Source organism: Botrytis byssoidea (assembly GCF_014898295.1).
Source record: "Botrytis byssoidea strain MUCL 94 chromosome Unknown BBYS_017, whole genome shotgun sequence".
Lineage (NCBI taxonomy): Eukaryota > Fungi > Ascomycota > Leotiomycetes > Helotiales > Sclerotiniaceae > Botrytis > Botrytis byssoidea.
This window is the reverse complement of record NW_024065858.1, coordinates 535,637-551,067: the sequence shown is the minus strand read 5'-3', so window position 1 is coordinate 551,067 and position 15,431 is coordinate 535,637. Positions and strand designations below refer to the sequence as shown.

At 42.0% G+C, this 15,431-nt stretch overlaps 5 protein-coding genes across 5 annotated transcripts; 1 reads left to right on the top strand and 4 right to left on the bottom strand.

Moving 5' to 3' along the window:
- Window positions 1-1,545: 1,545 nt before the first annotated feature.
- Window positions 1,546-3,042, bottom strand: EAE97_008242 (uncharacterized protein; the record flags this gene model as incomplete). The annotated part of the gene is made up of 3 exons (XM_038878756.1): window positions 1,546-2,576; window positions 2,662-2,937; window positions 2,997-3,042. 3 exons carry the CDS (start codon window positions 3,040-3,042, stop codon window positions 1,546-1,548), a joined length of 1,353 nt encoding a protein of 450 aa, XP_038730436.1.
- A 1,786-nt stretch (window positions 3,043-4,828) lies between these two features.
- EAE97_008241 (uncharacterized protein) lies at window positions 4,829-5,862 on the bottom strand (the record flags this gene model as incomplete). Its single annotated transcript, XM_038878755.1, has 2 exons — window positions 4,829-5,218; window positions 5,401-5,862. The coding sequence occupies 2 exons, from the start codon at window positions 5,860-5,862 to the stop codon at window positions 4,829-4,831; spliced, it is 852 nt and encodes a 283-aa protein (XP_038730435.1).
- Window positions 5,863-6,183: 321 nt separating this feature from the next.
- Window positions 6,184-6,722, top strand: EAE97_008240 (uncharacterized protein; the record flags this gene model as incomplete). Its single annotated transcript, XM_038878754.1, has 3 exons — window positions 6,184-6,303; window positions 6,437-6,562; window positions 6,612-6,722. 3 exons carry the CDS (start codon window positions 6,184-6,186, stop codon window positions 6,720-6,722), a joined length of 357 nt encoding a protein of 118 aa, XP_038730434.1.
- A 712-nt stretch (window positions 6,723-7,434) lies between these two features.
- Window positions 7,435-9,788, bottom strand: EAE97_008239 (uncharacterized protein; the record flags this gene model as incomplete). The annotated part of the gene is made up of 7 exons (XM_038878753.1): window positions 7,435-7,803; window positions 8,021-8,138; window positions 8,236-8,415; window positions 8,535-8,697; window positions 8,793-8,900; window positions 9,307-9,436; window positions 9,753-9,788. 7 exons carry the CDS (start codon window positions 9,786-9,788, stop codon window positions 7,675-7,677), a joined length of 864 nt encoding a protein of 287 aa, XP_038730433.1. The 3' UTR covers window positions 7,435-7,674.
- A 1,566-nt stretch (window positions 9,789-11,354) lies between these two features.
- Window positions 11,355-13,123, bottom strand: EAE97_008238 (uncharacterized protein; the record flags this gene model as incomplete). The annotated part of the gene is made up of 2 exons (XM_038878752.1): window positions 11,355-12,140; window positions 12,191-13,123. The coding sequence occupies 2 exons, from the start codon at window positions 13,121-13,123 to the stop codon at window positions 11,355-11,357; spliced, it is 1,719 nt and encodes a 572-aa protein (XP_038730432.1).
- Between the last annotated feature and the right edge of the window lie 2,308 nt (window positions 13,124-15,431).

The window sequence follows — 15,431 nt, the reverse complement described above, 5'->3', positions numbered from 1 at the left end:
GGAGAACCGAATTTTTGCGCAAAAGATGTTTGCCATTTTTTATTTCACTTTGCTCTGAGAAAAGGGTAAAAGGAGTTTGTTTGCAAGCGGGATTGCCGCGGGTCCAAAGATCGTGTCGCCATCTATCTCTGTACCACATGAGCTATAGACACGTAGTTACAAGGCTGCACGACTAAAAATTCTACCGAAGGGATTCAGCCGGAATGAATGGCCTGTGTAAGGATAGTGATAACGTTTCCATGTACACATCTCCTCTCACTACCATCGCATTTTGAGATGATTCGAGAATCGGAGATTACTCGTCCCAGAGTCCATAGTCCCAACTATCACAAAGCTTCTAGATTGGTGGACTTCCTAGAAGAGAATTTCGCACTTGCGACAGTCCCTTGTTCCATTCTCTATCTGCCTTGTGATTTCCGGGGGAGACAGGGGGAAGTGAACGCCTTCAGGGGCAAGGAAACTTCTAGCCGCCTGGCATATCCGGGGTAGCTCGGTAGATCTGCAAGATTGTGTCTACTTCTACACGTGCCGAAGCTGATTTTCTAATAATTTCCGATCCGGGGCTGCGAAAAGATCGATCTTTAGATACTGTAGAACCTTGATGCTTAACTTTATAGTTATCCTAAAAGGCCGACGAGAGATTACATGTGTTTGAGCGATAAAATGGTAACGTTACACATTCCCTATATTGACCAATCCGATATCGACTTATACTTGCATCGGCTTGAGTGACAAAGTCAACCATATCACGTTGTAGCCTCTCATGTCTACCTCATAGATGGGAGGAGGAGTCTTCATGGAATTTTTTTTTCAATATCTTGCATTACGCTACAACACCCATCGTCTACTGCCTCGTCAAACGAACTACAGAAACTTCCTAACATGTGGAATCATCTGGCTTCAATAGCCGCTTTTAAACTCAAGTATAAGAAGTTTATTCCCTCCCTCCAAGTATTCAGAGACTTAATCCTATCTCATCCCATACATTATACTTATATCCATCGCTCTTTTCTGTATGATGGCTTTACATCAGTCAGCTCAATGATGAGAGTGAGTTCCTTACCTAGTTAGGCAATTACTTTTCAACGAAAGATTAAGCTGCCTATCTTTCCAGGGGATCTGCAAGCGTTCAATGGCTTTGCAGAGTAACGTAGAAAGTAATAAGGAACTTGCGAATTCGAGATTACTAGTTTCGAATCACTTACAAAAAGGCCAAAGGTATAGTCTTAGAGACATGAATGTAATGCCAAATTTGCCTATATGAACTAGCTGCGTTTACTTTGGAGTTCCACCTGATGTGCAGATATTCCATGAAACAAGCAAACACATTTTAGCTATAAGTTTTTTCAGTCATGAAGACATAATGATTCACCATCAAAAACTAAGATTATTCTTTGGTTATTTAATTCATTTCCATCAAAGTTTTAACTTTAAGCTACCTGATTTCCCACGCAAAAGATATTTCCCACCCAACCCGCAAATCCCGCATCATATATACAAGTTTTTAAAGTATCCAGCCATTTAATTCATCAACATCGTAAACATTTACCACCAATCACCGTGGTTGTGCATAGCGCTAGCAACCTTGACGAATCCAGCAATGTTGGAACCAGCAACCAAAGATGGGAATTCGCCGTCCTTTGCCTCGACGTACTTCTTGGCGGTCTCCAATCCATTCTCGAATGCGTTCTTCATGATATCCTTGAGCTTCTCATCAACCTCCTCTTGAGTCCAGCTGATGCGAGCACTGTTTTGTGCCATCTCGAGACCGGAGACAGCGACACCACCAGCGTTGGCAGCCTTTCCTGGTGCGTACCAGATGGCCTCACCCTTCTTCTCCTTGCGCTCAGCCTCAAAGACATCAATGGCCTCTTGTGTACAACCCATGTTGGATCCTTCAGCAATGTATCTAGCACCGCTGGCAACGAGAGACTCAGCCTCTTCCTTGCTGACTTCGTTTTGGGTAGCACATGGAAGTGCAACATCGACCTTGACGTGGGTCCAAGGTCTGGAACCCTCGATGTACTTGTATTTTCCTCCGTGTTCGAAAGCGGTGAGGGATTGTCTCTTGAGCTTCAACTCGGCGATCTTTCCAATGTCTTCTGGGGTGAAGTATGCATCTCCTTCAGCGATCAAGGAACCTTGAGAATCGGAGAGGGATACAACGGTGGCACCGAGCTCAATACACTTGAGAGCGGCGTATTGGGCAACGTTTCCGGATCCGGAGATGGCAACGCGCTTTCCTTGGAATGAACCTTGACCAGCATATTGGATCATGTGGGCGACGTAGTAAACGAGACCGTAACCGGTAGCCTCAGGTCTGATCAAAGATCCACCCCAGCTTCCTCCCTTTCCAGTAAGAACACCCTCCCATTTGTTTTGGATAGCCTTGTAGGCACCGAAGAGGAAGCCAATTTCTCTTCCTCCTACGTTGATGTCACCAGCTGGGACATCAGTGTCGGCTCCAATGTGCTTGCTCAACTCGCGCATGAAAGAAACGCAAAATCTGCGGATTTCGTTGTCGGATTTGCCTTTTGGGTCGAAGTCGGCTCCTCCTTTACCACCTCCAATGTTCACTGTTGAGAATAATCGTCAGCATATCATTTCTTCATTTATATTCGCTTTCATCGAACCGAAGATCCGCGGATAGTTAAGACTTACACCCAGTCAGAGCATTCTTGAAGATTTGCTCAAAACCCAAGAACTTCAAAACACTGAGATTGACGGTAGGGTGGAATCTCAATCCTCCCTTGTATGGTCCGAGAGCGCTGTTGAATTGCACACGGTATCCGCGGTTGACTTGGACTTGGTTCTTGTCATCTTCCCAGACGACACGGAATTGGATAACTCTTTCTGGGATGGAAACGATCTTGAGGGCGGTACGGTATTCTGGGTTCTTCTCGAAAAGAGTGGAGTTCTCAAGAGTTGAGGCAAGCTCTGAAGAAATGTGTGTTAGTTGTTTGTTGACATGTGAAGGCGCACAAGGAGGGACAAACCATTGTAAGCTTGCTCGAACTCTGGCTCAGATGGAAGGTTAGACATGATTATTATTGTGGTTGTTTGGGTATCAAATGAAGAAATTGGCAATATGAACGTTAAGTGAAAAAGAAGAATAGAAGTTGGTAGATTGAGTAAAGCAACCGGCAAGACTGAAGGGAAGAGAGACCTTTTTGTATCGAGGTGGGGTGGATTAGAGTGAACGAACTAGTAACACTTTGGTGCCGGTTCAGGACCCATTGAATATTCGATGAAATGTGCTAATAAATTGTCTAGCTGGGTGAAGGCTTGTATGTGCATCCATGCCTCCAGTGTTTTTTTGTGGCTCCGATATTGGAGGTTCGGATGGAGGGGAGGAGGGGGTGAAAAAAGTAATGCAGATGGATGACTTGATAAAGATTTTCCAATTGTATTCTTCCTGTCAAATCAATGTGTCTCACTCAATCTCTTGCATAATTGTGTTTGCTATGAAAATGATCGTCTGTTCCGTAAAAGTTCTCATTCAGTCAGCGGAATTGCATGTTCCATGAGAAAATTGAAGAAAATCTGATACATGACGTGACCCCCTCCACGCCGTGATCGGTCGTATCGTTACATTGCATATTTTGGTGTATCTGCGTGGGACAATGGAGATATGTCGAAATATCAAATCTAATTGATCCTTTGCTTTATCCACCCCCGTCAATCTAACCAAAATTAGGATGGCTTCAAGAAGTCTACCCTTTCCTTCTCTCCTCTTCTCTGGATCTTTGCTTTTACTGGATCCCGTTTTGAAGATTATTCAACCCAAACTGAAAGAAGAGAAGAAGAGAGGTTGAAATCGACCAATGACATGTTATATACGGTGTCACCGATGAATCAAATAGAAATTCTTATCGTACATCTCCTATTGGTCAATACGCATATAGATTAACAGCCCAAGCTTTCACGTACCCGGAATCCTGCATTAGCATGCTCGGCAAACTTTTTCTAAATGCAATGTTGAGGCATGTATGGCGCATGCAAAGATCCCTAGCCACGCTGGGGTAACTATCAAGGATGATTGACTCTTTGATGAAGATGCGAGATGGAAGAATGAACGCCCCGCGCATTCAAACCCAGGCAGCCAGGCTCGCCAGGATAAAAGTGTTACAATGCATTTCCCCGAGAGTTCCCAGTCTTCCTACATGTCCCGAAGTCTTGGAACTGTACCCATGAAATTATTTGGTAATACTTCATTTTGTTCCTGCAGAAGCGTAACAACTTCACTGTGCCACCTCACCCTCATGTGGTTTTTCTTGCGGCAATCGCTTACCTCGACTCAACACTTCGTAAAGCATTACAATATATCCGATGAAGGTGGCTCAAGGTGGATGCCAATGTTTCGAGTGTTCTTGGTGAAGATAGGAAGAAAGATTTGTCAAAGTTGTGATGAATACTTTCGTTAATCGGAATTTTTCCGGTATCGGATGAGGGGTAATTTTTGAGGGGAGATGGGGAGATGCGTGGTAAATATTATAGGGATCCCCCGAAAATAGAACGAGGACATTTCAGTCTCGACTCAATTTTTGAATTCGAACTCATAAAGTCACGGAGATACTTCATCCTATAGGACGCGCCCAATTCCATAATTGGTTGCAACTTTCATCCATGTTTGGTGTACAGTGAACCAAAAAGTGATGAAGGGGCTTTAGCGATTATTTCAGTATGGGAGATGAAGACATGGCAGAATGCTTCAGTTCTTCGGGAGAAGGTAAATCTGAGTTGAGAGGACAAGATTTTTGAGATGGTTCACTTTGCGATCATGAATACTGCATTTAAAATCTGGCCCATTCGATATTAATCAATCTAATTAATCCGCATCAGTAGGATCCCAATCTGTCACCAAATATTCATCTAAGCCATCCATTTCTTTCATATCTCCATCCTCAATCTCAAAGCCATCGACATCGCCGTTTGAAATGATTCTTTCTTTGGTAACACTCTTCGGCAGTGGCACATAACCATGCTGTAAAGACCATTTTACCAATAATTGCGCGGGGCTGCACGAATATTTCTTCGATAAAGAGACGATCTTAGGATGCTTCATTCGTAATGCTCGAGCTAAAGGTGCGTACGCTTCAACAACGATACCGTTCGATTGACAGAACGAAGTAATGTCGGTTCGAGTATTGAATGGGTGGACTTCGATTTGATTCACAGTGGGGATTATTCGTGGCTTTGAATCGAGTAGTTCTTGCAACTATTGGGAAGAAAATATCAGCCTCGTGTCTGCGACTAAACGAAGAGAAATTGTACAATATTAAAAAAATTGAGCCGAGAGATACACCGACCAAACCCAGGAATTTAGGAAGGATCGAAAGGAACTCTTCATATGCGTATTTGGAGATTGTGAAAAAAGAACCTGGAGAAAGGGAAACTTACATGTTTTACACCATAATTACTCACACCACCAGCCCTCACTTCTCCATCCGCAATAGCATCCTCTACCGCTCTCCAACATTCCAGTCTACGCTTTTTTCCGCCATACGGACTATGTAATAGATATAAATCAATATAATCCAGACCACTTCTCTTCAAACTATCCTTAACGGCCTTCCTTGTAGCATCATAGCTTGTGTTTGTTTTCAATTTTGTCGTGAACCATAAATCCTCTCTTTTGACATTTTTATTGGCACTCAAATATTTGTTCATTGCTGAACCGACTTGTGCCTCGTTTGCATACCATTCAGCAGAATCAAATGCGAGATATCCTGCTGCGAGAGCGGTTGATACGGCGGTTTCGGTTTCTCGTCCAGAGGTCATGTAAACACCGAGATGGATACGAGGCATTTGTGCGCCATTGTTGAGAGCAATAGTCTTGCTTAAAGATGATGGGCTAGGCATGTTGATATATGTATAAGTCATGTGTGAAGAGGACGTGAGTTCTAGTAGATTTGATTTGGAGTTGTCGGAGATACTTTTAAACATTGAACAAGAGGGGGATAAATATAAAGCGGTCAAACATGGCAAAATCTATCAGCCAGAAACATTATCGATGACGTCGACTCATTTGACCTCCTTCCTTACCTGGAAATCACACTTGAAAATAACGACTTCAGCTGGTCTGGTATTCAAATAACGTTAACGAAACCACGATATAAAACGACAATAAATTCCTTCTCAATACGCGATTCACATCAAATAAAAATATAAATCAACTTCAACATGCCAGACCAAGCATCCATAAACCGATCTCTCAATACCATTCGAACTGAGCTCGAATACTTGCAACAAAGTGGTGCTGTTGCTCCAGCTCAATTCCAATCAATCATGGCACAACTTCCTGTAAGTAATCTAAGTTCTTGACGCTCTATCCAGCTAGCCGTATCTCTCGAGTGTATTTTTCCGTTGTTTCATCATTCTTGTATCCCGATATCCGTATAGACTCAAAATCCGGATACACTAACGCCAAGAGCAGCAAGGAAATGGTCAACCATCCCAATACATAGATCCTCGATACAATCCCAACGGTGGTTTTAACCCCAGTAAAATAAGCCAAGAAGCTCAAGATCCAGGCCATCCCGCACATCCCCAAAATCCCAAGGTACGTCACATGGGTATGCAATTCCCGATGTAAAACTAACCAAACCTAGCATCACGAATGGGCAAAGAAGATGGCCACCAAGTTTGGTAATGCAGCAGTCTTTGGTGCAGGTGCAACTTTCGGTGGGGATTTGGTTAATGATGTTATGAGAAAGTTTTAAAGAATGGGATTGATTGCTTAGAGTCTTAGAATAATTATATTTGGTGGATGAGTTGAAGTGTAGTAAGATCGTGGCGTGATCTTAGCAAGTACTCACTTCTCAACATTCATATGAGTGCAAATGCACCATCAGTTACGCCAAGTGGTCAAAATTGGATCGCTGATCCAGATTACAAAACTGAGCTTTCTTGTAATTTCCCTCATCTCATGATGAACTGCTTGATCTGGATCGAATGAATCGCATACCATCTTATAACTAAGATCTGGCTGCCGCTGTCAAAAAAGATTCCGATTTGTGCTGGCTTCGTTACTGCAATCCTAGGGGTAGCGAAGGGGGGTAGTGGCAGTTCTCATATTACAGTAATCACATATCATTTTACCTTCAGCCATGTACCCGTGGTTATCGAGACGTAAAATCATTTCTATGTAGCAGTACGATAACAGGTTTTGGACATTCAAAACTATTTATATTTATGGTAGCTCCACTAGGATCGAGTTGAATCCGAACTAAGCATCATTCTTGAGTTTTATTTCTATACTCGACCTCATATGTTCAATTTCCCTTTAACTGAATATCAACCGGATACATATGCTCTTTGACAATTTCCAGACATTCATTCATGCCTTTTTGAAATTCTCTCGAATTCCTCTATAGGAAGTGACATAACTGCATGTTCATCGAATGCATCTGGCTAACACATATATTTATCTCTCGCAATCAATACAGATTTTGGTCTTCTATATGAGCTATTGTATTTATACTGTAGCCTGGCCAAAAATCTTCCGAAAACATGTTCTCGAACAGAATGTGGATGCTAGGATCCCGATAATTGAAGGCCAGCCGAAAGCCTCCTCGTGAGTGCGGAAAGGATCAAACTCTTTATCAATATTTTACGTACACATGATAATCCTCAGGGTATCCAAAACCATTCCAAACATGGTTTTTAAATAGCCTACTCCCCAGGACATCGAAAAGCATCATTACTACCGAAAAGCGCCAGGTCATCTGCGAGATACCCTTGGTTGTAATCATAATCAACGCATTTCATACCGCCTGTTGGGCCGACGTGGGGACAGTGTATCTTTTTTTGTTAGTTGTTTACTTTCTTGGGGTTGGTTATGAGAATATGGATGAAGTACGAAGGAGATAGAGTAGAGTAACAAGAGAATAGAACACGAGAGGGTAAATCATGAAGTCAAGAAAAGGGGGAGAAAGGAAACAAAGAAGATTCTAATAGAGTAACCTATCCTATCAAAAAACAATAAGAAATGTCAATAAACGAAAAAAATATCTCATACCTCCGGTCTAACCTGTGTCAAAACAACATGCACCAATCTACACACAATATTATCCCCCCACGTCTCATCAAACGTGCCAAAAGGTTTCGCCAAAAGCGTCGCTATACATTCAAGCTCACTTTTTGCAATCGCATTAGCATTTCTCTTTGGCTTTTTCTTTTCATTCGTCGGGGTTTCCCATTCTGGAGGATGGAAGAAGAAAAATCGAAACGTACCTGGAATACACTTGATTGGCACCCGTACATCTCGCTTGTATCTGCGGACATAGATTCGTCACGATATCTAGAGTCTGGACAGCGACATTCGATATGTCCGCCCCGGTGAATTTTGCAAACCAGAGGGAGAGATTGGGGATTTGGGCGTCGTAGTAGAGGACTGCTCCGGTGTCATCAAATCTTGAGGGTTTTTGTTAGAATTATTTTTTCTCCCGAGATGAGATGAGATGAGATGAAATGAGATTAGATGAGATTAGATGAGAGGGGAAAGAGAGGAGAGAAGAGGGGGGAGAATATACCGCCAAAAAGCAATCTCTTTAATCTTCGTAACATATTTGCCATGAGAAGGAGAACCAGGATTCACAATCGTTGTATTGAGATAGGCGATTGTACTTGCTACTTCTGGACAGCCGGAGGTGAAGGCATGCAGTTCGTAGGATGTAAATGCGTTGTAATTTGGTTCTGGGAGTGGATGGTGAGTTGTGATTTCGACATGGAACTCTGGAAATAGGACTTTGGAGGGAGTGGGGGAATGAATAGAAAAAGAGAGAACGAACGCAATATCCCAGGACCAGTTTGACCGGGGATAGGAGAAAGAGCAAAGAAGTATTCGGTGGAATCATCGAAACCGGTGAAGTTTCCCAGGGGGGAAATACGACCTGTTGCTATGGGAATGGTAGAGGGGTTAGTGTCTTCGATTTTTGAATTCTTGGGGGATTTCTAGTTTTATATTTCAGTATCGATGATTGAGTATTTGAGCACTACTCGAATATTCATGAAGATTTCATCTGAATTGTATCAGGGAATTCGAAGTTCGAACTTCGAACTTCAAGTGCGAAATCCACGAATTCAGTATCCAATATCCAATACCCCGAATAACTCAACAAACAGATAACCCAACCATCACTCTCCCCTCTCCACTCTTCCTTTTCCCTCTCCCCTTCCCCTTCCCTCTCCCCTTTCCCCTCCCAACAAAAACCCAACGCAAAAAAACCAACCAAAAAACCCCTCTCAAACAAACACTCCCCGCCCCCAAAAAAAGAAAGAAAAAAAAAAACCACATAAACCCACCATTCACACTAAACAACCCCTCCGGCGTAGCCGTCGACCCATTCGCAAGAACCGGTAGATTATTAGGATAAATCGTCGTATTATATATTCGACTAATACTATATTCATTGAATGTAGATTCTCTCGTTAGCTGAGATTGGGGAATTTGATTGACTATATTCAATTAATGATTAAAGTGAGGGTGAGAGTGAGTGTGGGTGTGGGTGTGGGTGTGGGAAGAGAGGATATTGAAGTAATAAAAGGAATGAAATGAAGAAAAGAAAAGGAAGGTATAAGAAAGGGAGACTCTACGTATCTCGATTTCGGGCTTGGAAATCGTAGGGGTGTGGGTGTGGGTGTGGGTGTGGGTTTGGGGTTGTGGTTGTGGTTGTGGTTTTCTGTGGACTTGCTTTTATTTCTGGATTTGTATTTGCAGTTCCAAACCCAATATACATGAATACACAGACGCATGCATACCGAAGAATCGAAGTAGAAATCTTCATCTTTATCTTTATCTTCAGTATTCAGTATCGAATATTTAGTATTCGATGCGTAAAACGATTTAAAATACTGATATCGTATCGTATTTACGTATGTACATATGCTCAATTGTTCACCAAAAAAAAATAAAAATGAAGAAGTGAAAATAGAAGAAACCTTTTGCATTTCCAAATCCAAAGTAGATCCAAACCCAGACCCAAAGCCAGTATATATCTACTGGTACATATCTACCTACAATGTAAGCACAAAAACGCAAAAGTAACAATAAAGATAGGTAGGTAGCAATAAAGTGCCATCAGCAAATCAGATCACATCCCAAACAGCCATTCAATGTAACCTCTGCACCCAAAGTAGCAGGTATCAGAACTCTCATTTTTCAGCTCTCTCCCACGATTATGACTAAGAACAGAGATGTGAACATGGATGTGAACCGCCGATTCTCATTCTCATTCCTATTCCTATTTCTTGTCGTGAAGACGATAGGTTAAGAAGAAGAAGAAGAAGAAGAAGATGAAGAAGAAGAAGAAGAAGATGAAGAAGAAGAAGAAGAAGAAGAGGAAGAAGAAGAAGAAGAGGAAGAAGAAGAAGAAGAAGAAGAAGAAGAATATTTTCATATCAGAATAGGCATGGACTAATGGGATGTATTACGTCGTACAATATTAGATAAATTTATACCTACCTATATATATCTATATCTATTGATACCGTATACGAAGACAATAATAAGCATATACCGGTATTAGAGATACCTACGTATCTCAGCGAAAGCAGGCAACTCGGTGATCTTAAATTTGAAAAGGGAAAAAGAAAGCAGGAAAGCAGGAAAGAAAGAGAGAAAGAAAGAAAACAAAACGAACTACCTACCCAGAGGAAATTATCTCGAAAGGGAGATGTATACCTACCTACCTACCTACCTACCTACCCCCCTAATGTATTCCAAACTCCAAACTCCAAACTCCAAGGTCATTTCTTATATTCCATACCATCCCAAGTACGATTCCTCGAAAAAAATGATAATAATAAGCAATACAATGTAATGTAATGTAATGCGACGAGAAGAAAGATTTTCTTACTCTACAGATTCCCTTCCCCTCTCCCTCCCCTCTCCCTCCTTCTCACACCATATCATACCTCATACCTCGTACTCAATTCCTCATACCTCATTACCAAGTTCAAGTTCAAGAATGGGAACTTGTACTCACCTACACCTACACCTACCTACCGACACAACATAAAATTCCACGAAACTTCAAGACGGCCACAGATTCGAGACAAAGGCTTCCATTCATTGGGTATATAATTCGCTAGACGTGAAAATCTCATTTCCATTTCCATCTCCATTTCCATCTCTCTGCATCTCCTGCTCTCCCATGCCAAAATGAGAAGTGTTTGTTACAAACTTCACTCATTCAAATCCCCTCGCTAACGCCCCTCATGCAAAAGAAATCCCAACACAACTAGAAAATTCCCCTCTCAGCTGCATATGCGAATCTAAGTTCCTCAACATCCAAATCCATTCCCTCTATTCTATTAACGTACCATACAAGCACTCCCCTCCTTTTCTCTTCTCAATATGCAAGTGTTAATCCCTTATCCCGATCCAGTTTATCCACCAATACACTCAACGAACCCGCTGCTACTTTGGCCGATGGTGGAGCCCGAGCTGGGAAATCTACTAAAGCCACTCTTAAAGCTGCAATTGCTTGAACTCCATAGAGTTCTATGAATCTTTGTTCCCAGCCTTCGATCATCGATCTCAAAGCTGTATATTGTGTCGAAGAAGCTTCTTCTGTAGGTGTAGATACAATGCTTGCCATTGCTCTCCAATAATATGTTGGTGGCCATGGATTTGTGAGTTTTACTTTTGAGAAATCACGGAGAGAAATAGCTGCATATCCTGCTGCTAATCCAACCATTCTGTTGTTATGAGCTTGTTCGTCGATCCAACTTCCATCATCTAATCTTTGCCATCCTATTCGAGCTCTACCTTCTTCTGTTTTATCATTTCCCCGAAGTCCGAATACTACCGGTATGGAAACGCGCATTTTCGCCATCAGAATATCGATTAATGAAGAACCTCTCCATAAAAATTCATCTCTAGCAAATATCGAAACAGCAATGACACCAACAGGATCTGCCATTTCTGGTCGAACACCTGCTTCATTGATAAATTGAGAAACGATAGACTTCGAGAAAAAGTTGAGAAGGTAGATGAATAAAGAGGGAAGTTGTTCCCCATTATTCTGAGCTCCTTGTACAGGATTTGGCTTTGATACCATATAATTGCTAGGGTCGATACCTGGGGATTGTACCGTTCGCAGAGATTCTCCAAGTAATGTAACTATTTTGTTGATCTATCAAATATTAGTGGTCGTCCATATTAAGTGAGACTTATCAAACTTACACACTCCCTATTTGCACCTCGTTCCCCAGTCAATTGTCCAACAGTTTGCCGAATTGCTCTCCGATAATCTCCCAACATCTTCTTGAATGGTATATTTTGTTTCCCTTCCGTCACCAAGTATTGCCGTAACTGTTTAAGATTCTTATGAATTTCAACATAACGTTCCACACCTGGTAGTAGATGATCCTTGGAAGAAGCTGATGGTTTTGAGGTAGGCGTAGGTTGTTGTTGAGGTGTAGGTTGCGCAGATGGCTGCTTTGGTGGTTGTTGTTGGTTGCTCGAGAATCCATTCGTTTGCTGTTGGGGTTGAGATTGAGGTTGCGAAAAGGCATTGCCTTGTTGAGGAGGTCTACTTTGACTTGTTTGTTGACTGGGCGCGCCGAATCCCCCTCCACTGTTATTATTCTGCTGCGGTGGTGGTTGTTGCTGTTGGTGTTGCTGATGTTGTTGCTGGGGAGGAGGTTGAGATTGATTCTGAGACGGATTCGAGGCCGTTTGTGCAGGAGCTCGAGGAACTTCAGCTACTGGCGGAGGGGTAGGAGGTTTTGGAGGGACGATCGGTATTTTTCTTGCAGCTTCTTCCAATTCCCTCCTCTTTAATTCTGCCAATGCGCTCTGCCTTTCCGTATTGACGCGATTTTCCTCAATCTTCAACCGCATTTCTTCAATCCGTAACCTTTCCTCTTCAGCTCTGATCTCATGTTGGGCTCTGAGTTGTTGTTCGTGTATGAGAGTGATTTGAAAGATTCGCATAGCTTCATTCCGCACCCTTTCATGTTCCAGTCGCGCGGCTTCGAGTATCCCATGATGCAATTCCTCGGTATTTCGATTTTCGAACCGTATGTCGTGGTCATATACTGAAGGAACTGGTACGAAATTATAACTCTCTCTCAAGGCTTGATCATCTTCATTAGAAGATTGATTGGTAGCCATTGTTCTGTTCGCTGTAGCATAAAGAGTGTCAAAAATATCAGGCAGATTGGAAGAGAGATGTTATCGTAGTTTACAAGAAGAAAGACAGAAATTGCAGCTGTGAATAAAGATTGTTGGAGTAGCAAAAGCAATGCTTGTAGAATTGAATTAATTTGGAGGTGAATTCTTGATAATCACATGACATTGATATTTTGCCAAAAGGCGGTCGGTTGGAGCTGCAGGAAGGAGCTATGCTGTAGTTAGCCGGTAGGTAGGTAGTCCACGGGTGGTTTTGGTGGTTTGCATGAACAGGGATTATATAAGCAGGGATTGATGATGTTTCTATATTTAAGAGCTTGATGGTTGGCTGTCGCGGTAGATTCTCTGCATTTATTTATTGATATGGAGGACTGATTGATCCATTTCTATAAAGATGGCATGGCATGCATCCAATTGGGTGAATTGAGCCTCAGGAGTTTGAGTTGGACCTGGACTTTGGATTGACTTTTTCTTTCTTACTTGCTCAATTCCGAGGTCGTTTTCTTCTCTGGGTCGGTGAGGAAAGGAAGTTCTAACCATAAAGCTATATCCACGTAAGAAATAAATGAATTCCTGGAGACACTAAGGGAAATACCCAAGGACAAGGGACAAGGTATCACACAACAAAGACGATTCGCTACTGACGGACACATAAAGACATCATGGATATCAAAGAGGTTCAAAGCTTCACAAGCTTCTCGAGCTTCCCAAGAGGGGGAAGGTTGTCATCGAAGCTAGATATCTGGTCAGATACTTTTACCAAGTAGGTCGTAGTACATTTGGTACCCAACTTTATAAACTTTATATCATACCTACCTCTGTCTCTATCTTTACCTCTTCCGATAATATGATATGAATACGGTATAAATGTGAATGAAAAGAAGAAAGACGCACAAAGACGACAAAACCCACGCAATATCCATCAGATAGAATCCCTCCATCCCATGTTTACCCATTTCATTTCCAGCATTGGGCAATTGAATCATTTGTTTCACATACTTTCCCACCTGCATGTGTTTGGGTCTCCGTGTAGTCCGGACGTACTTTGATTACAATATTGCCAAGGGGGACGGATTCCCATATTAAGAGATTCAACGAGTGATCGTGCGCAATTATATACCTAGTTCGTAGAATGATGTGATGTTTATTATATCCATATCGTAGGAACCGTCTTTTCCAAGGCACGAGGGTAATTAAATATAAACTCTGACTTATGATGATGATGATGATGATGATGATTAAATAGGAATGATGACCGGAACGTGATTTGGGGGTCGATAAAGAGTCGTAAATAAGTAGTAGATAATAAGTAGTAGATATTAATAGGTAGGTGAGGAGGTAAGCAGATAGACTTATACCTAGGTCGTCGTCGCAGTGATGAATGGAATAAAAGTATATTTTGTAGTCTCGTTGATCAATTTCCTTGATATCTATTATGGTTATAGCAGACGAGAGGCGTAGAATATCTTACTGACAATGCAAAGTGAACAATTCCGAATCAATTCTGGGGTAAAAAGGTTCATGCCGTTGACTGCCTTTTCTCTTCCTTTCAAACACTTGGTCAGATTTTACTTATATGGGAAGGAGGGAGGAGGTTTCTTTGATTGTGTCAAACACCGAGGATTGCTAAATGCGAACAAACGAATGGATGGATGGATGAATGAATGATTGATTGATAACTGGAGCATAGAGCATGGAGAATGCAGAATCGAGATGGCACATTGAACTAATACCTAGGTAGGTAGCTTATGATATAGATTCATAGATTCACAGATTCATCTAGTATCTCTTAGATCCAGATCCCCATTCATTCAAATCCAACAGCTATTCACTAACCATATATATGTATCACATCATACCTGCTCATCTGTCTATCTAGCACGTATCTACCTACCTACTCGGCACATCTACTTCAATTCCACCCAATCGGTTCCGACGATCCACCGACTCACCCATCGACCTAGGTATCGTCAATTCATCTTAATCGTAATCCAGACTGTTTGGATGTCATTCGGAACATTACAGAGAGATAACCACCACACATCATCTTTTACATGACTAAGGTCGATTCACCCAAGCGTCCAATACAGAGCAAGAAATCCATCCCAACGGGCAAGTTACCTGTTCCTGTTCCTGTTCCTGTTCCTATTCCATCCAAGCCATCCATCAAAAATTAGATAAACGCACGAACCATCTCCCTCTCCAATCGACCTAGGAGAAGAGAGGGAGAGTTGACGGGGTATTTATGGGATATATCATATATACCTTTTATTATACGATTTCTTCTATT